The sequence below is a fragment of the Hemicordylus capensis genome, chromosome 1 (genome assembly GCF_027244095.1).
Source record: "Hemicordylus capensis ecotype Gifberg chromosome 1, rHemCap1.1.pri, whole genome shotgun sequence".
NCBI classification, from domain to species: Eukaryota; Metazoa; Chordata; class Lepidosauria; order Squamata; family Cordylidae; genus Hemicordylus; species Hemicordylus capensis.
The window spans coordinates 423,605,489-423,629,214 of NC_069657.1; the positions used below are offsets into that span (position 1 = coordinate 423,605,489).

The window sequence follows — 23,726 nt, forward strand, 5'->3', positions numbered from 1 at the left end:
TGTTTTTTATTAAACCTTTATAAAATGTGATGGCATAAGAGATTTGGAAAGTTTTGCTTCATTTGTGCTTTTGTGGACATGCTGACAACCTTCCCTGTCATTTATTTTAAAGGACATGAGGAATAGTGGATATGTGCACCTGCACGTGTACATATGGAGGGAGGGAGGGAAGGAAGGAAGGAGAGAGAGAGAGAAGTGTACACATAGTGCTCATATATCTTATGTATTTTTAAAAAATTAGGGGTGCATTTTGTTTACTGATACAAATTACAAACAATGGCTCCGGACCACTTTGAACTGGCCTCCAACTATTGATCATCCCTACCCACTATGCTTTCTCCCCCCCCCCCCGCCCCACTCAGCTCTACCAGGATTGCCACTCAACATGTGTATATATAAAAAAATGGTGGGCGGCATCCAAATCTAAGTTACTCCTGAGTAGTCCCATTGAGTAACTTGCTCTGGATGCTGTTCAGAGTTTTTAAACTCTTCCAAGCAGTATGAGATCAGCAATGTGTTACTTTCAGCATGTGCACCGTTTTCATTTTAAAGGGAGAGATTTTATTTTATTCAGGCAGCTAGATTTTATTTATTTATTTATTTATTTATTTATTTATTTATTTATTTAAAAGAGCCCCCAAAATATCAGAGCTATGCCTGTGCAGCAAGGCAGACTTGACAGTAAGGCTACCCCCAATTCAATACATGCAGATGGCAGATCATGTGTTTTCCATGGCAAGGGAACTTGTGGGTTGGTGTGGGAGAAGGCGTGGGGAGCAACGTCCAAAAGTTGTTGGGGCAAACTTTGACAGATTGTGCAGAAAACTTCTTGGGTAATAGCTGTTAAAATTCCTGTCATCCATAAACCTATCGACTTCTTGGAATGTAGTTATATTGCTGGCGATCTCCAGATCCCAACTGTATCATTATCATACATTACAGATTCTGGAAACCATTTTCAAGAAACCATTCTCAAGAATCCATGAAATGTTGTGGAACATTTCCTAGAACATACTGACGTGCAGGAAATATATGGACTACTGTGTCTCAACAGTTAAACTGGATCCCTAATAACTGATAGAGAGGCAATAAGGGAGAAATGCCGTATTCTACTTGCTGTGGTATTTTTAAAAAATGAATTACTGTTATTTGGCATGCTGTTTAAATTTTAAAAAGCCTGGTAGAGTTTTCAGCATTTGCCAGCTGTTTTCTGGGTAGGGTGTATGTGGTGGACATATAAACAGGATGCTAAACCCATAATCCTAACTATGTTTACTCAAAAGTAAATAAGCCAGTGATCCAACTGACTGAATCTTTTGTGTGTGTGCCATATAATTATTCAAGCTATATTATCTATACATCCTTGTGTGTTGTTCATAATCTCTCTTGAAGGGTGGTGTGTAAATATACACGAAATAAACTAAAAACACATGGCCAGTGTTCCAAGCTAGAATACTACAATGCACATACATAGGACTGCCGGTGACAGACATACTGAGCAACTGTACATCAGCTGAAGTCATTTTGCAGGCACACAAGTTGTGCAAATCAAAATAACGGGCTTACCCACATGTAACATCATTTGTGCAAATGTTGCCTGTGTGCAACTTAGGGATGTGCATGGAACTGGCTCCCTTCAAGCCGATGGTGGGGTGGGGGGTGGCTTTAAGGATGGGAGAGGGTGCACTTGCAATTCCCCCTGTGGCGCTCTGTGTATAAATAGTCCAGTGGGGCAACAACGCAGCTCCTCGCATGGCATTTCCGGTCAGTGAAACAACGGGGCGACAAGGAGGTACGCTGCTGCCCCGCTGGACTATTTATACTCAGAGTGCCGCTGTGGGAAGAGTGGCGGGGGTGGGGGTCCTTAAAGTCACCCCTACCCCTGCATTCGAACCGATTTGAATGCGGGGATTCCGAACCTGTTCGGCATTCTAAGAATAGAATGCCCAACAGGTTTGTGCACCTCCCTAGGGCTGGTACCGTTGTGCAGTATGTCAGTCAGTGTCTGGAAATGGCAACTGAGGAAAACACAGCGGCATGGTTGTGAAACAGGGCTCGCTGTGTAGACAGGTTTCCAGTTTGTCTGGGGGGAAAAATTAAAAGTGCTAGTTTTGATCGATAGAGCCGTAAATGGCCAGGCTATCTCAGACCACTTTGAACCTGCTCTGTTGCTAAGGCCGCTCTCAGAAGCCCCGCTTTGGGGGCTTTCTTTTTCAGGAATGAGGTGGGAATGCACTGTAGCTCGGGGTAGAGGATCTGCTTTGGATGCAGAAGGCCCTGGTTCAATCCCTGGCATCTCCATGTAGGGCACAGAAAGACCCCTGTCTGAAACCAGGGAGAGCTGCTGTCAATCTGTGGAGAGTCAGTAATGCCCTGGTGAGACCGATGCTCTTATATAGGGCCACTTCTAAACTCCTTGTACCTTGGACAGGGCTGCTCTTCACTTTGTTTGTGGAATGCACTCCCCTTTTTGCCTTCAGGTCAAATCTTGCCAAAATGTTTGGCAGGTTGTAAATCTGGATACTCTTGTGGAAGTATGATCTGCTATGAACTGTTGCTTTTTTGTTTTGTAGCTTGATTTTTATTTATTAAAAGATTTAATATACAGCTCAATCCACAGACTCAGGGCGGTATACAAAACAACAAAAGCATCAGAGAATGAGAGAGAGAGAGAGAGGGAGAGGTTTAAAGGGCAAACTCCTCGCGGAAAAGAAATGTCTTCAATGAGGTTTTAAAGACTGAAAAAGAGGAAGCAGAGCAGACCAAAACTTGATGCTCTAAAATGATGTATGATTTTGCAAGTCATCTTGGGCATTTTTGTAAATGAAAAGGCAAGACATAAATTGAATAAATCTGTTTTTATGGTGCACATATACAGGGCATCTGATCTCTCCTACCTGCACCTATTTTCTGCAAGTCCCCAAATCCCCGCACCCCCCCCCCATGCGTGGCCCCAGCACAATTCCTCACCTCCCTCTCGAAAAAGGGCCTGCCGGTCCCCGAAGACTACAGGGAGGCCAGCCCTGGAGGACTCGGGCTGCCAACCCTACGATCGCGCAGGCTTACTTGGGGGTCAGTCAGCCCCAGGAGCAAAGCAACTTCCGAGGAACCACGCCGAGCTAGCGGTACTAAGGCTGCAGCGCCGGGCCGGGCCCCGCCTGCCTCCCTTGCATCGCGTCTCACCAGCGCCCGGCTGCTACCCGCGCGCCCCGGCCGGACCCTCCCGGCTGGTGCGGTGCGCTTCGCAATCGCTGGAGGGGAAGCCTCGCCTGCCAAGTGGGGCGGAGTCGGAAGCGCGAAAGCACAGAGGGCGCTGCGAGGCGGGCCTGAGAGCGGCTGCGGCAGGAGTTGGGGAGCAGCAGCAGCAGCGCCTACTGCTGCTGTTGCGGGAGGACGAAGAGGAGGCGGGGCGGCGGCGGCGGCAGCGGCAGCCGGGCGGGCAGGCGGGCGGGTACCGGCGGCGCGTCGCCCTCCCCCGCCGAGCTGCGTCTGGTGCGTGTGGAGCAAAGAGCGGCGTCCAGACCGACGGCTGACAACAGCCTTGGCAGATCCTGGCAGCAGGCAGGCAGCGCGCAGGAGCAGCTCATGCCCGGAGCACCGAGGGAGCAGCCGCTGCAGCGAGGGTGAATGAGCCGCTCTCCGGCCGCCGCCTCGTTTCTTCAGCCGCGTTGGGCTCCGACGGCTGACCCTCTGCACCCAAGATGGACGGTTTCGCCGGCAGTTTGGGTAAGTTGTGGCGTCTGGCTGAGGAGCGGGGAGCCCGGCCGGTGCTGGGGCGACGCGGCGGTCGGCCGCGTGTGTCTGCCTTGGCCAGGTTTGCAGGCGCTACAGTCTCTCTCGGCGCCTCTTCTTCTTCTTCTTCTTCTTCTTCCTGCCGCCCGCCCGCCGCACACCTTTCTCGGATTCCTCCGGCACGGGGTGGGGGCTGCCCAGGAAACGCACCAGACTCCGCTTTGATCCTCGTCGTGGGTATTTTTAGGGGAAAGTGTAGGGTTACCTTGATGCACTTGCCAGTTCTTTTCCCTCGCCGCTTTCAAGCCCTCCGCCCACCCACCCCCAACCAATTTTTTTCCAAAGCTGTCAAGCAAAACCCTTCATCTCTTTGCGTACAGGATCTTGAAATTTAATGCAGATCTGGGGAGGGAGAGGAATTGAGGTGTAAATGCATCCATACTTCTTGCCTGAAATGCATTTCTCCCTTCCTTTTTTTTTTTTAAATTAAGGGGGTGTTTTTCAAAGGTGGGGTTGAGTCTTTTCTTCCTCTCTTTCCAAGAGTAGAGATGCTCTCTGTCGAGGAGTGGGAATCTGCTAAGGCAAGCACATATGACCAAATTAGCCCCCCCCCCGCAATTTCCCCATATAAGCACTGCACTCATAAGGATTGCAGTAGATTTCCTTATGGTTACAAACGGGTATTTCATGGGTGAAACTTTGGCTGTCACCAACCGCATGTTTGTGCCTTTCCAGCAGTGCTCCTGTAGTTTACAAAATCGGTTTGGATTCAGACCTTGGGTTGGTGAGGCAAGCTGCATTGTCATTAAAGAACAGGTTCTTTTGCTATCTTGATTGAGGTTTCTCTGTGTGTGTTTTTTTCCTCATCTTAGTGGTTTAATTGGTTGCAGCACCTACTTTCCTGTGCAGCTTCTGCACGTTGTGTGCGTATAGATCTAAAGAGATGATTGCAAGGGAGTGACTGTGAGTGAACCTGCTATTTGTCCCTAGGGTAATGAAGGCAAAGAGCTTTCCTGCTTGCCTCCAGGGCCTCCCCAATGGCACCTTAAGCCTTGCATCTATGATAGTGTGAGGGTGATATGGCTTAATCCAACCCAGGTTGTTCTGGTTCCCTGTAGAGCAAAGGGGGCTAGAGTACGAGATTTAAAGAGTTGAAGGAGTGGGAGAAACGGAACCCTTTCCTCTCCCATACTTCCCCCACTCCCAACTTCTCTCCAGTAGTTTTTCTCTTGGAAGGGATAACCTCATGGACTCCCAGCGGGAGAAAAGTAGCTGGAGAGAAACACTTTAGGTGAGAATACGGGTTGGGAAAGTGTTCATTTGCCTGCCTATGCTGTGCTCTAAAATCTCCCCTGCCCCAAGCACTTATAGTGCACTGGTTGCACCCCAGTTGTGCGAGACACAGGTTTGCCATCTTTGTATCTAGTGTGGCCCTCTGAAACACGAGCTGGGAAATTAATTCAAGCTGTGTTCAAACGAGAGCTTTCCAGAGTACAGAATGTGCACTGTATTGCTGTCATTGCCATAGGTCCATTTTTTCTGTCTCGTGACTGTGATGGTCTCTGCTCAAAATGGGTTTTCAAGTTTCTGTAGTGTGTCAGCCAGTAAATTGGAAAGAAAATAGTGAAAAGCCAAATTGAACTCCCAGTAGTGTAGCTGACCTTACTGCAGTACCTTTGTACCTTTTATGTATGTGTACCTTTTTGATATAGCTGTTGAATACCTATTGTATAGTTCCTGTGATGAGTACTGCATTATCTCTGCCTCCACTCCCAACCGTTCTGGAACTGGCTCTAAAATGTTTAGGTACATGTGAGTGCATATCCACATATCTGTCCATGTAGCCCTTTAAAATGAATCAGGGCGTTTTTCACACAGCAGGCTTAACTGTGAGTTTACTGCGAGGCTTTACTGTGCATTCATAGTTGCCCCCCCCCCCCCACCCCGGAAGCAAAAAGTGGATTTTTTTTTAACCTGGATATTTATATATAATATAAATATCCAGGTAATATATAATATAAGCTACACTCTTAACATGCAGTGAAAAACTCAAATCGTGTGTGAAGTGCTCCGTGATAGTGTGCAGGGACTTTGGGGTAAGTCTAGCCGGTATGTGAATGCACATCCTCCACTCCGGAGGAGATGTGAGAACTGCACTAGCTGCCAGTGTTTCCGGGTGAAATACAAAGTGCTGGTTATTACCTATGAAGCCCTTAATGGTTTGGATCCAGGCTGTTTGAGAGAGTGCCTCCTTTGTCGTAATCCCTGCCACCTGTTACAATCTTCTGGAGAGGTCCTGTTACGGTTGCCACCGGCTTGTTTGGTGGCGACCCAGGACCGGTTTTCCTTTGTGGCTGCCCCAAGGCTTTGGAATATTCTCCCTGCTGAGATAAGAGCATCTCCTTCTCTGTTTGTTTCCCAGGAAGACTCTCAAGACTACTGTTTTCTCAGGCTTTTAACTAGAATTAATTTTAATAATTTTAAAAACCTGTTTTAATAATTATTTTATTCTATTGTTTTTATTGTCATGTGTTTTAATTTCTGACTTTTAAATATTTTAAATTTTGTACACCACCTAGAGAAGGTTGTATCAAGCAGTATAAAAACATGGAAGGAAAAAAAAGCCCCGTGTGAAAAACGCCAAGGGGATATGAAGTAGCGCAAGACTAAATCTCAGCAATGAGCCTTTCCTTTCCAGAACAATATGCATTTTCCTTAAGAGTGAACTTGAATGGACCAGAAGCTGCTCCTGATTCAGGCTAATGGTCTAGTTAATTTTAACATTTTAGTAACTTGAGTGGGAACTGGGGGACATAGCTGCAGTTACGGACTAAGGCTGGAGATGGATTATGGATTCCCCCCCGCCCCGAACTGAAAGTGCTTTGAAAGAGGGATTGCTGTTCATGGGGTGTGTGTGTGTGCATCCTACTTTTGACTCTCATAAACAGCTCTTGCAAGTTTTTCTTTCAAAAGCTTTCAGAACTTAACAGCAAGACAAAAGAAATGTGTGCCCACTATGGGAAATGTGTGACCACTTTCAAATAGTTTATGTTTAAGTTGTTCTCTGTCTAGTGGCTCACATGGTGTGTCCCTCTTCCCGCTTCCTCTCCTCTTATGTGTGTACAGTTGTTGGGTTTCTAATAGTGCTTGATTAGGTCTAATGCCACAACAGCTTTGAGGGGAAATCTCTCTCATTTCTCCAGAGAAATTTTCATCTGCACAACCTTGCGTGCTCCAGCAGTACCTCCCCCACCCCTGTCCTTGTGATCAATTTTAATCTTCATGGAGCTGTATTTCATAAATCAGCTTATCTTTTTATGTAAGAATTAATCACAAATATAGCTGTTCTGATACATTTGGAAATGCCCCACGAATAGAGCTGCGTATTGTGGCATGGAGAATAGCGAGCTAGTACTGACCTAAGGCCATTGGCTGCGGTCCGACTGCATTTTAGTCCTCTTTGGATAGGTCTGACTTGCATAACCAATTCTATTTGCAGTTAACGGCAGGGATTTGGTGCGTTAATGTGACATAACTGCGTGTGTGCTAACCTGAGTACCAATAGAAAATTGTAGGTAGGGTGGATATTGCTCACGTGGATGTTGCTCCACACAGAAATTCCCTGCCTTTAGAAAACCGGCATGTTGGGGAGAATGATAGCCTATAATTCTTCTCTTTGACATGCTGGTTTTCAACGTGGAGAGAGATGTGGAGGATTCAGTCATGCGAGCCTCCTGCACTTGATGTGCTCTATGCACAAATGAGAACCTGGCCTCAGGGTGACATCACGTGTGTAGCACACACTTGCTCAGAAGCAGGACCCACTGTTGGTAATGGGATTTGCTTCCTTGGAAGTGATGTTTTAAGATTGCAGTGCCTACCCTTGCCCCTCCCAAGGCTGCACACTCAATTCCCATACTTAATTTTCTTTTAGCCTTTGAGGGCCATCTCTTTTGTGTGGGAGAGGGAAGGAGAATAGAGAGTCTCAGAATTTATTTATTTATTTAGCAAACTTATATACCGCTCCAAACTCTCATCTCTTGGGCAGTTGACAGTAAAATAACACAAATTAAAGATGTTTAAACTCTAAAAGAATAAGTTCTATAAATTTAATTAAAAGCCTGGATGAATAACTGTGTCTTAACAGTGCAGCAGGGAAGTAACTTGCCTAGGGAGCAAGAGGTTGCTGGTTCAAATCCCTGCTGATAAGTTTCCCAGACTGATGCTGAAAGCATCATCTCATACTGCGTGAGAGGTGGCAATGGTAAACCCCTCCTGTATTCTTCCAAAGAAAACCACATGGCTCAGTGGTTGCCAGGAGTCAACACCAACTGGACGGCACAACTTCAACAGCCCTTTTAGAAGCTGTCAGAGATGGGGAGATTGATTTCAGCAGGGAGCTCAGTCCAAAGCTTCGTGGTGGCAATGGAGAAGATTCATCCCTGAGTAGCCTCAGGGACGGGCTACTCAGATGAGCTGGTGGCATCTGCAGATGTACCTCCCAGATGATCTCAGTATGCAGTCGGACGCATAACGCAGTAGGGCAAAACCATGGTGTTTGTTTCAGTTGTGTTGCTAAGCTCTTGTGCGACTTATAAAGCCACAATAGCTTAGCAATACAACTGAAACAAACACTATGGTTTTGCCCTACTGAATATCCTCCTCCCCAACTTTCAACCCCTAAATGGCTATTGCAATCATGGAAGGTGAAGAAAAGGATCAAGGTCATGAACTTGCAGTGAATGCTGTGCAAAAAGATACCTAAATCAGGGTGTGGCAAATCCGGAGAGCCATTGGGGCATGATGCCTAGACTAGAATATTCAGTTATTTAATAAAATCTCTATTTGTCCCAGACAGCTCTGCTTCTCTTCTGTTACTTGTAAAGGGGACAAAAAGAAGTCCATTTACTCTCCCCCTTCACAATGTCCATCACCAAGTCTGATAATTTTGTCAAGTGTCCATTGTCCAACTCCTACATTTTTGGATTGGCTCCAAAATACAAAGGCCTGACTGAAGTGGACACCAAGTCCTAATCCAAGAAGAGAAATACAAGCTAAGAATTCTGTATTCTGAAATTGTATTCTCATGTGCCTTGCAGCCTCTGTTTGCTTTCTTGTACAACCAGAATGACTTGACTAAGAGTAAGAGTGTAAGGCAAAAGCTGGAAATCTTTACCTTTGCCTCCCAGCTAAACTCCCACTTCAGCTGTAAACTCAATAGGTGGGTTTGAAAACATTGCTCTTTTCTTAGCTCCCCACCCTATCTGCATATGGATATAATCAAAGCAGTCTATTGTATGCAGTGATTGTGTAAGGATTACTGTACTTACAAAATCTCTATTCCTTTATTTGATTTCCCATCTCATATCTCTCTTTCAAACATAGATCCAAAATGGGTTACAGATTAATAGTTTGTTAATAATAATAACAAATAGAAATAAAACAATGATTTCACCCCTGCTAACTTGGCAAAGAGGCACCTTTTAATGCAGCGATTCTCTTTATTTAGCAGGGGGAGAGTAACTGGCCCTCTCCACCCCCAGCACAGTACCTCCAGTGACTGTTGCTGGTGTCTATCTTAAGTTACTTTTAGATTGTGAGCCCTTTGGGGACAGGGATCCATCTTATTTATTTGTTATTTCTCTGTGAAAACCGCCCTGAGCCATTTTTGGAAGGACGGTCTGCCTGTCTATCTATCTATTTATCTATCTATCTATTAAATAAATGCATGCATGCATGTATGCAGAAGTGGCACAGTTGAACAGTAAACATTGAATTGGTTTATTCCAAAAGAGATAAGTGTCTATTCAGATTTTTTAACATACAAATCTCAAAGCAAATGGCACAATACAAATTGTAACAAAGCATCAAGGCAATCAAATTTAATAAAAGTGATGCAGCAGATGAAAATAAGGCTGCATATCACAGCAAATATTTGCAATATTTTGGAAGGAAATCAAAATTGGGCCAAGAGAGCCTACTGAGGAAAGGAGCTTTCACAGCTGTGATGCCTCAACAAGGAAATGCTGGACTCTGTAGTTGCCAGCCTAACCTTTAGTAGAGGTGGCTTGTGGAAGAGGACATCCCCATAGAGGTGTCAACAAATTCTGGCTGGCTTTGGTAGTCAGCCAAAACCTGTGCTTGCTACCAACTCTGAGGGCTCTTTCTTCGTGTCATTTATTTATTTATTTTATTTATATGCTGCCCTTCCAAAATGGTCATGCGGAGCCTGAGATTTGAGATCTGATGCATCAGCTGGGGAGGGGGAAGAGCCCCTTCTGTCCTGTGAGGATGGGTGGGGGCTCATTGTGCCTAGCCCAGGGCTGCTCAACTTCAGCCTTCCTGAAGATGTTGGCCTACACCTCCCATAACCCCTAGCTATTGGCCTCTGGGGATTATGGGAGTAGTCCAAAAACAGCTGGTGGGGCGGGGTCAGAGTTGAGCAGGCTTGGCCTAGCCTCAGAAATACTAGAAAAGCAATGAAGCATCTTGCTACCTCTCAGTATTTCTGAAGTCAGTGTAGTGTTTGGGCAAAACCCTTTTTCTAGGCTTGAGAGATGCACAGAACTTGCCCTGGTGCAGTGCTTCCAATAAAAGATTGTGCTTCCAATAGCATCTTTGTCCTTTTATCTAAGAATGCAAGGTGTTGGGATGTGGAGAAGAAAGTCCTGTAATGCAAGTGAAGCTCACCCAACACACTAAAAAGCTATAGAAATGCTACCATTTTAGTATGTAACACAGACCTTGACCGGTTTTTCTTTGGATCTAGGAGCCAGCCCAAATGTTGAGGAGGCAGACAGTGGACACTTGGCAAAATTAGCAGATTTAGTGATGGACATTGGGAGTGGGGGGAAGAAGTTAAATAGACTTCTTTTCTTCCCCTTTGCGAGTAATATGCTTGTAAAGGGGATAAACGGAACAGAAACAGGACTGCCTGGGACAAATAAAGATTTTATTAAATAACTGTGCTTCATAATATCTTAGTCTAGGTGCTACAGTTAAATTTCTAGGCGCCATGGCTCCCCTGGTGCCTTGAATTTCCCTGGTGCTGGGAATTTAGCCTCATTCAACTAATGCGTTCTCCTGTATAATGAAGACTTTTTTTTTTTTTTGCACTATACTTTGCGTTTACCCCATGGTTGCCATCTTAGACACATTTGCATGGAATTAAATTCCATTGGATTCAGTGGGGATTTAAGATTGCAGTTTGTGTGTGTTTACCCTCTCTCCCAAAGTACAGAAGTGTAATTTTATAAGTGATGCTTGATAAATATTGAATGCAAAAGCTCAGCATAAATTGTGAAGCCGTTTATTTGAATCTTTCCAGGACAAAGCTAAAGTTTTATCAATTCAGAATACAGTTTAAATTGTGTGCTTCGCACATGGCTGCTGGCATGTATGAGTACATATGTACTGTACTGTGCACAAATCTGTGGTAAGGAAAAGAAACCTTAAGTGCTCTTTCCTGGTGTGAAGTGGATCTGGTATCGCAATGTAGAAATGTCTAACTTGGTTCTACGGCCCTCTAAAACCTATAATAACAGTTCCATCTTGGAAAATGTTACTTATTTAAATGATCTTGAGCACTGAGCCTAACCCTCTAGGTTTTAAAATGTTTATCCTGGCACTTGGGGCATCTGGCTGAACCAAATTGGTGAACCATAATTAACAGTATGCTGTTTAAATTTGGCTTTCTGCCTGTTGTTCCATCCCTTCTTGAATACATTTTCTGTGTGTTTTAAGAGTTGTGATCAAAAAGGTACACACAAAGAAATAATGGCTCTGTTCTTTTTTTCATAAGATACTGTGCCTATGGGTGACTCATGCAAAGATGATACAGTTAATATTTATGAGCATCTTTATTCTGGTATTGAGGTTGATCAGCATATCAAAGAGCATTAGTATTCAGTTAACCCTTTAAAGAGCAATCTCCTAGCTTTCCAGTGTGCCTGAAGAGAAGTTTAGATTTTTGCACATGTGCATGTCTGCCCGCGTGCACAGACACACACACATACAATAGAAAGCGATGTCTTCTGTTTGCTAATGGTTGCAAAATCACTGCTGCTTATTTTAGTGTGTGTGTGTGTGTATGTACACCCACCCACCCCAATACTAATATATTTATTATTTATGTTTCTATGTAAACCTCTTTGAGAACATTTGTTGAAAAACAGTATATAAATGTTCATAGTAGGGGAGAGCAATTAGGAAGCAAATGCATTGGAACATAACTCTGTAGTCATTGCAGTTTGCAACTGCTATAGTACCACAAATAGAACTGGAGCTTTAATAGTAGAGCTAACTGGTTTCAAGGGCTTACATGTGGAATTACATGAAGAGATTCTTCTTTTCTTTCTGGCACTCTGCATCCTAGTTTATTCGTTCTTTTAAAAAATGTATTCATTTGTGATACATACATTTATTTTCCATAACGTGCATGTTGACTTTGCATAGCGTGTACCTGATAATGTTCTGTGTGTCTTTGAGATTTTTAAATACTTGAGCAATTTGACGGTTGTATAATTTAAGTGCATTTGCCTAAATACCCTTTAGGACAAGCCATGGATTCTTCAAACTAATCTAACTATCTGAGAATAAGGCAATTGGCATGGAGATTGTGAGCATGTGTTGTTCCAGTGAAGCAAGTTTTTCTTTTTCATTACTGAGCCAGTTGCCTCATTAATAATTCCTCCTGTCATTGTTATCTGAATGTTAAAAACATTATTGCAGATGGTGCCCCTACAGCGCAGGCAGAAATACCTTCCTAGCACGTCTCTTGCAGTTTGAAATACTTGACACAGCTGTCCTCCGAATTTGGACTTTCTGGTGGAAACTTTGGGAGATCAAACAAATCCATTTCTACACATAATTGCTGAAAAATTATGCTTGTGATTAGAAGTGGGACGAGATTGCACATAAGCCGTGGGAAAGTGCTGAAGTCGAGAGAGCAAAAGCGGGAGATATTAATGCATATGTTCCATGTTAACTTCCATAGCGGAAGCATTTACCTTCCCTTCTCCCCTTAGTGGAATCTGGAGAGATCCCCTACTGTAGGGATTCGCATGTTCATTTTGTAATTGCTTCGCTGAAATGTACTGGTGGCTGCAATACAATTCATGTCGCAACTTTTTATCTAATTAAGGTTAATCTGTGTTTAAACTTTTAATTAACTTTGAAAAGAGTCTCTGATTTAATCAGGCAGCTAATTTTTTAAAAAATTCTTTTTGAATACAAGTACTTACTCAATTTGCAGATGGCGTGCACCACCTTAGGCATTTCCCCTTTTATTTATTTGTTAAAAGATATGTAACAAGTATGGGCTGGCAACAAAATATTGTAGTATATCCCTGGTGTGCATTTGTTACCTGAGCCTGTGCCTAAGAATGGTGGAAGTGTGTAAACACACACACACACACCCCAGAAGAGGTTGTGACTGCCTTGAGAGGGTACTCTGCAAGCTTAGAAATGTCCTGCTCATTGTGTTCAAGCCATCCTCTTGCTTGTTGCAGAGTTCTGCTAGTCTGCCGACCTGCTTGTGTGTTAACTGCCTTCTGAGTCCATTAATATTCTGCTTCATTGAATTATATTAGGGCAATTTTGGAGGGTATTATTTTTGTTTTTTGCCCCCTTAGGTTTTTATTCTTAATACTTCTGTGAAACCAACTTATCTGCGGGTTACCCAAATCTGCTGGTAGCTCCCTCTTGCCCTCAGGTGCTCCAGTTGTGCGTCCATAAGGATTGTAACTTTTCTAATTCTTTTGATAATAGATACAGGTGGACCTCGATATTCGTAGGGGTTCTGTTCTGCGGCTGTGCCATGTATATGGAAACTGTGAATATTGACGCATTGATCCATATGGGATCATGGGGATTAGGTTCTTGGTCAGCCAACTTTCGCGCATGTTGGCGGGGGCGGAGCTCCTTATCTTGCTCTCCCCCAAGTTGCCCTGTACCCTGAAAATGGCCAGAAATTGACCAAAAATAAGCCTAAAATCACCCGATTTTCATGGGGGGAGCTTTTTACCTTGCTCCACTTCTCCCCTCCAAGTCATGCTGTGCCCCCAAATGGCAAAACTCATGTTTTTTGTTGGTTTGATGGGAGTTATTTGTTGTTTGGATTCCTAACATGGCGGCCCAGAATGACCTCCCCAGTCATTTCCAGCCACCCCTGACCTGTGGATACCCCCAACCTGCAGATATGTGAGGTCAAGGTGGGTTTTTTGGCTCCTCCTTGTGTATGCTGAGGTCAGGTGTCATTTTCCCGACCGCAGATATGCGAAACCGCGGATAATGAATCTGCGAGGAAGGATTTCCACCTGTATAAGATATTTTTCTTGCTCACAGGAAGGCACGCCTTTTAAAAGATAATACTTTTTAAAGTATTTGCATATATAGTCTTAAAAATAAAATAAGTTTCTTGCTTCAGAACTATTGGCTACTGTCTGGCTGCACTGGCTGAAAAATGTTCTCCATGTGCAACAGGAACAGATGATTTTTGCCGACCTCCTCTTCCTTCTGCAGCCTACAGTGCCTACTGAAAATATCCCTGAGGATTTAAAGACCCTCAGGGACACATTTACAGGAGGCACAGGTAGCCATGAATGAACATTGTTTGTAGAACTTGTACATTCCTTTTTGTCCTTCATTTCTGGGAGGTTGATTTGTTTGTTTCAGAGAGGGATACTGTTTTGCCTGTTCCTGTGACCAAGCTCTCCCCCCCCCCCCAAAAAAAGATTACACATAATCTCACTGAAAAGCATAATTTCCACCAGCTATTCAATATGTCAGAATGTTTCCTTAAATTGATCTTCCTGAAGAATAAACTAAGCTGAACTTGTTTCTGACTTGGTCTTCTGTTCTACTATTTAAAAGAATGCAATGTACTAATGGTGAGCGTGTGAAATGAAATATCTGCACGCTTCCTCCTGTCCTGATAAGATACACACAGTTCATTTGTAGAAAGATAGCTATCCCTTCTCTTGAAAAGGTTGTATACTGGAAAAAGATTCCACATTAGATAGTTGACTTGCTGGCACATTATCTCCTTGCCTGCTTGTATTATTAGAATGTTGGACTAGGACTGGGAGATCCCGAGTTCGAATCCCCATTCAACCATGGAACTCACTGGGTGACTCTGGGCCACTCATGTATCTCTCAGCCTAACCTACCTCACAGGGTTGTTGTGAGGATAAAAATAACCATGTATACCGCTCTGAGCTCCTTAGAGGAAGAGCGGGATATAAATGTAAAATAAATTCCCAGATGTGGTTGACTACAACTCCTATCATGCCTAGCCAAAGGCTATTTCAGCTGGGGATAATGGGAGATGTAGTCAACCACATCTGGGAATCCTCGTTACAAGGAACACTGGTCCAGTGTTTCAATTACTGGCTGACATGTTGCATAGGCATTATATTTGTGTTTACCATTAGTCTGTGCTGCTGTGGGCATCTAAGACTGCAAATACTGACACTTTGGAAACTGAACCTAAATTGGAAACAATGTAAGTTGTGCTCCCAGAGTGTCAGTGTGTAACTTTTAGGTGTGTGCATGGACCGGCTGGCCTGGTTCGATTCGGGTCCAAAGTAGACTCAAACCTGACTGGCCCAGTTCAGTTTTGCACCCCCTAGGAACCCCACCACCCAGTTCGGGTTTTGGGGGCGGCGCTCGTGAATTTTTAAAATATATATATATATATTTAAATCTTTCTTCCCTCCAGGGGAGTTTGTTGGGGTGGCGGAATATGTGTGTGTGTCCGCGGAGGTCCCCCCTCCCCCCGCCGGCCTTCAGAATGTCTCCCTCTGGCTCGTTCAGGTGGGTTTTGGACTGGAAGCCACCGCACATGCGCAAATGGTCTCTGTGAGGCCTGGCATGGGCCAGGGCCTCGCAGAGGCTATTTGTGCATGTGTGGTGGCCATTTTTTCTTTTTAAAAAATGGCTGCCATTATGAAAATTCATAATGGCCCTCTCCCTTTTCGCTCAGTCTCAGGTTGCAGGGGAGGGAGTTGCTTCACTTACTGCCCCCTCTTGCTGGACTGAACTTCTCTTGGTCTCTGTTCTAAACTTTTGGTCTAGCCTCTCACTGGAGGACCCCAGACCCCACCTCACCACTGTGCAGACTGGCTGTAGACCACCACTTCTGCTTTTCATGTAACTCATTATTTTGGTACCTTCACTGGCAGATGAGTAAGGTTCAGCAGACTGCTCAGTGCCAGACATCCTACCTCTACAATAAATCCTCTTGCTCTCTCCACTTGGAACCAGGCTCCAATCCCATCCACTTCTCATCTGTATCCCACTTGGAGAAATGGGAAAAGACCAGAGATGTACTGTGAATGGTTGATTCTCTGCTGCCAGGCTTACTGAAACTGACATGTTGTGGTTGCGGCTGCTGGCTAAAATCCTTGCTTTTCCGATTTCAGATGCTTCCAAATGTTTTACTTATTCCAAACACTAAGTCTGACATTGTAGGAGGGTCTGGTTTCATCTGCCCTAAGGATCAGTGCCTCAAGCTGGTTTGAGACTCTCTCATCATCGGGGGAAACAAAACTGAAGTTTCCAAAGAGAAAACAGGATGTTCTCCCCCATCCTAAATGGTTTAACATGGGCATGGGATAGAAACTACCCCAACACAGAAAGCCCATTTATTTCTGGGGTGTTCCCCCCTCCTCCCAATTGACTTATAATGGGAATGGGATAGAAACCACCCCACCATAGGGAGCCCATTCATTTTGGGGTAGTTCTGTGTTTTTTTTTTTAACCCTGTATCATACTTTTATTAATAACACAAATATCATAAGTGGTGAAGGGCCATACTTGTGGATATATTGTGTACTAGAGTGCAGGTAAGAGTTTGACAACAAGAACGTAGCTGGGAGTCCTGTGGTTTGCTTGTTTATGCACCTTTACGCAGCTGGGGGTGGAAATCCACCCTCAAATCAGGATGGGGTTTACGTATTTGTCCTACTGCCCTCTTGTACAAGACCACCTGGGAAGCCTTAGATGCCTGCACTAAGTCAGAAAGAATTGGAAGAGAAGACTTGGCTAGCCTAGTGATAATTGTATGTAGGATGGAAAGACTTATTTGATATATTATTTAACTTGCCTAGGGAGCAAGAGGTTGTTGGTTCGAATTGCTGCTGATATGGGAAACACCTATATTGGGGAGCAACGATATAGGAAGATGCTGAAAGGCACCATCTCATACTGCATGGGAAATGGCAGTGGTAAACCCCTCCAGTATTCTACCAAGAAAACCACATGGTTCTGTGGTCACCAGTAGTCGATACCCGACTTGATGGCACAACTGTGCCTTTAAAAGCAACTTGCTGGATATGGATACTAGGAATAACTTAAAGCAAATGGTGGTATATGATAGTAACTTGCCAGGACCAAACAGCTTGCCTGGCAAGGAAGTCCAGATTTTACCCCCACCTCACCCCCAAATTCCGGAAGTAAAATTTTAATGTTTCTGCATGGATTGCAAACAAAACTTGCTCTTGTACTTTAAAATTCCTCATGCAGTTTGGCTTCCACTACTGCAAATGTGTTAAAAACAGCTTTCTCATAAAAGATGTTTCAAAAGGTGGGTGGTCGTGGTAGAGGAACTCTCCAGCTGTTGTTGGACTACAACTCCCCTGGGTATGATGGGAGTTGTAGTCCAGTTATAGCTTGAGACTGGCCACCCATCTCTTCTGTCCTTCCCTCCCTTCCACCACCGTTTAACTATTGAAGGCTCTTCTTGGCTGTTTGAGAGGACTATGCAGGTGATGTGTGATTGATGGATGTCAATGTGTGTCCCTCCCCACTCCAGTCATTCCTAGCTGGATGAAGCAGCATTTGCTGTTAGCAAAATGTATTGTTCTCTCTTTTCATCCTGATCGGTCTTCTTGCTTGCAGCTGGTTCCTGTGAGACCCTTTTGTGCTAGGTTATGAATGCCAGAGTACAACATACACGCATGGAATGTCAATTGTGAGGCATGCATGTGTGTATTTATAGCTGCATTCCTCCTTAAAACATATGGATTGGGGCCCCCACTCCCTTGCATTTAAGAAGGAACAGGGCTAAAAATACATATATGTATGCTTCATATTTGAAATGCCATGTGTGCATTTTGCACGAGGTCTACATACCTAGATATTTTTATTATCTTAAGTATGGGCCCACTTACTTGGAAATGGGTCAGATTAACTTTTTTAAAAATTTAACGTGTCCAGCCTCGTTTTTCATTACTGAGATGAATAAATGAGCAGTCCTTGGAAGATGTATGCTGCTCTCCAAGCTTGCTGAAATCTCATATTAACAAAACAGTTTCCCAAGGAAACCTTTTTAGACATTTAGTTGATCTTTTGCCTTTGTTTGTATGGAAGGACTTCCTGTTTCCCCAGCCAAATCCTGAAATGAGAACAAGTCCTGCAAATGCCTTTCTGCTCCTGCATTCATATTGGCCAGAAGAACTCCACTGATTGAATGGTAAACCCCTCCTGTATTCTACCAAAGACAACCACAAGGCCCTGTGGTCGCCAGGAGTCTACACTGACTCGACAGCACACTAGACTTTTTACCATTGATGGAATTCATTCTTAGGAGTCAGAATAATCTTTCTAGGCGCCACGTCAAGAAGACACCTGGCAAAAAAGGGATGGGCATCAGGGAGGGAAGGCACCAAATCAAGCAAGAAAAGAGGAGAATCCTCAGATTCTTCCAGATTATACTTTAATGGCCCAATGTGTTTCAGCAAAGTTTTTATCAAGGGCTCTTATTCCAGTATTGCTCATGTATGTTTGTTTATTTCTGCATTTTATGTCCTGCTCTTCCTCCAAGGAGCCCAAAGCAGTGTACATGGTTACAGTGTTCCCTCTAAGGCATGCGCACATGTGTGTGTACACAAGGTTTTTTTAATGTCTGCTCAGTTAATTTTAGATCCTGCTCAGATAGAATCAGGATGGTCCCACTCTGAATATACATGCACACACACTGCCTTGATATTGCCGCCCAGAACAGAATTCATTCCGCACACCGGTGAAAAAAATTAGAGTGAACACTGATAGTTATGTTTATTCTCACAACAACCCTGTGAGGTAGGTTAGGCTAAGAGAGAAATGACTGGTCCAGAATCAACCAGTGAGTTCCTTGGCTGAATAGGGTTTTCAACTTGGGTCTCCCTGCTCTCAGTCTAGCACTCTAACCACTATACCACACTGGCAAATAAACAGGGCACAGGAAATGTACTAGTCTACTTGTCTGTGATTAGTATGATGCCTGACGAGTGAAAAGAATCCTGATCAGTTATGTACCAACGTAACTCAAGGAGCCATCTGATGAGTAAATTTTTTGACTGGCTGGTGAACTGAACCAAGTTTCTTGATCCCTGCCTATCAATTAAAAGAGACTGAAAAAAGACATGCTCTGCTCCTTGTGGCTGAACTCTGTTACTGGTAATAGGGTGACTTGATTATAGTTGATAAATTATATAGTTGATAAAATTTACTGCTAATGGAGTTTAGCTACAAGGAACAGGGCATGCTTCCCCCCCCACCTCTCTTAATTGACGAAATATATTGGAATAAGAGCCTTTTATAAAGGCTTTGCTGAAACTGTCAGACTACCAATAAACTAATTTGGAGGCATTTAAGGATCTCTTTTCTTGCAAGAAAACACCTGGAACTATACCATGCTTTCCCCTAGAAACTAGTACTGTATCAGCACTCTGCAAAAGTTGATTGCAGAATGTTATTTAGCATCAGCTGTGTGTGCATGCACATGCACTTTTCTCCATAGGCTATTCCAGAGGTTTTCCTTGATTTCTTATGGATGTTCGGCAAGAGCTTCTGCTCAGTCTTGAGTCTGATCCATGAACTCTTTCTGCTCTTATTCTAAATACTATTTAAAATAATATTATTGTATTGTAACATCTTGGAACTGTGTGAGCATTTCTAGTGCATTTAGCGAAACTGGCAGGCATTCAACTATGTCCTGGGAAAATGGGGGCATTGAAGGCCCAGTTGATTGAAGGAACTTTGTCAAGTGATTAAGAGCAGAAATCTGGCTTACCTTGAAGGCATAACATTTTGAATAGACTGATCTATCCTCGAGTGTGAGGGTGGGGTTTTAGGATAAGCTAAACATTTGTGTGACAATCAAGCACTTAGGGTAGGGCAGGGTAACACGTATGGATTTCTGCATGGTTAGATAATGTAAACTGGCTTGACATCTGTCTGCAATATAGAACTAGAGCTTCAAGCTTGGAATGGATCTGAAGACTCCTCCAGCCGCCTTCACTGTGGTAAGAATGTGGGTATGATAAATTCTAATCTGGATGATTAGTGATAGTGGCTGACATACAGAGCAAGGATAGCAGCCTAACAGAACAGTAGGCAAATTTTGTACTGCTGTGAAATGGTCTCAGGGTTAAAATAGTTGAGAAGATTTGCCTAGTCTTTGGGGAGACTTTCTGTGCAGTAAATAATATTGAGAAGCAAGAACTGCCACAAAATGACTGCAGCTACTGTTTATATGTAGTTGGAGAGGCTTATTGCTGGTTTCATTAATGATTCAAAAGCCGTGTTTGACTCCCAGTACAGCTGCTTTTTGCTTTAAAATAATCCTCTGTTGCCACACTTAGTTTAGGCTGCACAGTTTAATTCATCTCCAACTTCCCTTTCCTTTCTGTGGAGGGCATCATTGTTAAGACAGAATCCTTCTTTCACAATATTTCCATGTTCATAAAATGCATAACTAATAATCTATTTTTTTAAAAAGAAAGATAGAATTTGGCTCATCTTAATGGATAAAACCAAGTCACGTTTTATTGTATGGTCAAGACTGTTGCAATATTGTGTATTCCTACAAACTGACCCAAAGACAATCAAAGACTTATTGGGAAAATAGTTTGGCTTGTGCCAATTGCTACGGGGACTGTTTCCAAGAAAAAAAATTTCAAGGGAAAGCCCTAGAATCTTGAAAGGCTTTCAAGGGAAAGCCCCAGATATTCTTGAAGTTCAGTGCCTAGAAATCTAGTTTTGAGCAGAGTCTTGCACATAACTGGCTTTGCTTCAGAAGAAGCTCTTCTGAGACTTCACATCTCCTTAACAGCTTGTGAATCGAAGCCAGCTAAAAAGTGCTGCAAATGAGCTTATGAGAGGCCAGTTCATTTATACATACTTTGGGAAGTAGATGATGATGATGATGATGATAAAATAAATTATTTCATGGAGAAAATAGTTCAGATTTCATGCCAAACTATAGTTTGTGCTAACCACAGTTTAGGGCTCCCTCCGCCATTTTTCTTTTCGAAAATGTCTGAGTGAACTGTGCCATAATATTTATTTTGTTATTTTTTATTTATTTTTATACTGCCCTTCATCCAAAGACCCCAGAATGGTAAAAGGCAAAGTACAAGTGGCAATAACTCTTAATCCGGGGACCACTTATGGGCCAAAATCCTTTATAAAAGAGGCGATTTTCAGATCTCTTCAAAAAGGCGGGAGAGTGGGAGCCATGTGCATCTCAACTGTGAGGCTTGGGGCAACCACTGAGAAAGCCCTGTCCCATGTGCTTGACAGATGAGCCTCAGCAGGTGTGGGCAAGCCCTCCCAGCTGATCTGGAAACAGGTCCCTAAGGTACCTGGAGCCCAATTGTAACATGGTAGTAAAAAAACTGTATGTATGTATTTAACACATTTGTATACCACCCAAAACGCAAATCTCTGGGAGGTTTACAAAAAAAGAAAAAAGAAAGAAAACAACAAATAAAAAGATTAAAACATTACAGCAATTTAAAATTTAAAACATTAAAACTATTAAACATAATTAAAACAATATCTAATTAAAAGTCTGGGTGAACAAATGCATCTTGACTGCCTTTTAAAAAGTTGTAAGAGATGGGGAGGCTCTTGCTTCAGCGGTAAGTGTGTTCCAAAGCCTCGGGGCAGCAATGGAAAAGGCCCCTCTAAGTAGCCACCAGACGAGCCGGTGGCAACTGCAGATGGACCTCTCCAGTTGATCTCAATGAGTGGTATGGTTCATAGTGAAGAAGGCGTTCTCTTAAATACCCAAGGCCCAAGCTATTAAGGGCTTTATAGGTTACAATCAAAACTTTGTATTTTGCCCGGAAACTTATCGGCAACCAGTGTAGATCTTTTAAGATAGTAGTGATATGTTCTGTCCGAGATGACCCAGAGACCAACCTGGCTGCCCCATTCTGGACCAACTGCAGTTTCCAGACTATGTACAAAGGCAGCCCAACATAGAGTGCATTGCAGCAAGGTGACCAGCAGATGTACTACTGTTCTGAGGTCATTTATCTCAAGAAATGGACACAGCTGGCGTATCAGCTGAAGCTGATAAAAGGCACATCTGGCCACTGCCACAGCCTGGGACACCAGGGAGAAGTTTGTGTCCAGAAGCACCCTGGACCTGTTCCTTCTGGGGAAGTGTGACCCCATCCAGAACTTGCAGATCAAAATCATCTCCTGAGTTCTGACCCCACACAATAAGTAACTCTGTCTCACCGGGATTCAGCCTCAGCTTGTAACATCTCATCAAGCCCATCACTGCCTCCAGGCAGGCTTTCAGGGAGGTTATGCCTTCTCCTGATGATATTGACATGGAGAAAAAGATTTGGGTGTAATCAGCATACTGATAACACCTTGCACCAAATCTCCTGATGATCTCTCCTAGTGGTTTCATATAGATGTTAATCAACATGGGAGACAATACGGAGTCCTGAGGGACACCATACCGAAGTTCAGTTTTTGAAGAACAGTCCCCAAGGGATACCATCTGGAATCTGCCCAAGAAGTGAGAGTGGAACCACTGCAAAGCAGTGCCTCCCACCCCCAACCCCCTCATAGACTCCAGAAGGATACTATGGTCAATAGTATCGAAAGCCTCCGAGAGGTCCAAAAGGACCAACAGAGTCACACTCCCTCTGTCAATTCCCAATTGGACATCATCCATCAGGCCAACCAAGGCAGTCTCCACCCCATTGCCCACCCTAAAGCCAGTCTGAAATGGTTCTAGTTAAACTTTGCCTTGATCAGAGATGCTTTAGGCAGAAATTCATCGGCATCTCTAGGAAGTGATTAGGGAAACTGCACCTGTGTAATGTCTGCCCGGATGCATCCCTCCCCAGCCCAATGTCTAACTTAAAGACCAAGGCAAAGTGTAGGTACATGGAGCCTAATTTCTCCTAAGGGGAATATACAAAAGGCACTTTTCTGGTATGTAGTCTAAAGGCTGAAAGTATGCAAATAGACTATAAAATCATTTAAATAGCATTTCCTCAGTCCGAAAAAATGTCGCCAACCCTTTATACCCCTGTTCAAAAGAGAAAAGCATTAAAGTGCTGTATCTAAGCAATTTTCCAACAGATTTTCACCAAATTTGCAGGGGAGGTGTCTGTTGTCACCTAGTGAATGTGTGCTGATGGCCAGGCAGATTGGACAAATGGTTTTGATCTTATATGCAATAGGATGTTCAGGGCTTATAATGGTGGAATGTTGAAAACACTCTCCAGCTTAACTATACTTTTTGCTTGTTATTTCTCTTTGTAAACCACCCGGAGCCATTTTTGGAAGGGCGGTATAGAAATTGAATTATTAATTAATAAATAATAATAATAATAATAATAATAATATTATTATTATACTGGAGCTATCACACCAGTATAATTTGAGCTTCACACTGTGTATAAAGAACACTCGCATTTGTTTGTCTGCCTTTATCCACTTTATAGCTGTGGAAAGGTTGTTGTTGTTGTTATTAATTCAATTTCGATTTCTATACTGCCCTTCCAATAATGGCTCAGGGCGGTTTACACAGAGAAATAATAAATTAATAAGATGGATCCCTGTCCCCAAAGGGCTCACATTCTAAAATGTTCTATTCTATTAGTTAAATAATAATGAAAAAGACGAGCACCCCAAATTCCCAGGTTTTTTTTAGCCAGAATTTCAGTTTCTTAACAGTGAGTCAAAATAGGTAGACTCTA

At 43.4% G+C, this 23,726-nt stretch overlaps 1 protein-coding gene across 1 annotated transcript in view; it reads left to right on the top strand.

The window, feature by feature from the left end:
- The first annotated feature begins 3,303 nt into the window (after positions 1-3,303).
- The window catches only part of EML4 (EMAP like 4), a 217,536-nt gene continuing 197,113 nt past the window's right edge, over positions 3,304-23,726 (top strand). Inside the window, exon 1 of the mRNA XM_053311351.1 lies at positions 3,304-3,726. Coding sequence (XP_053167326.1) covers positions 3,702-3,726 — 25 coding nt within the window. The 5' untranslated portion in view covers positions 3,304-3,701. The remainder of the gene's footprint in view (positions 3,727-23,726) is intronic.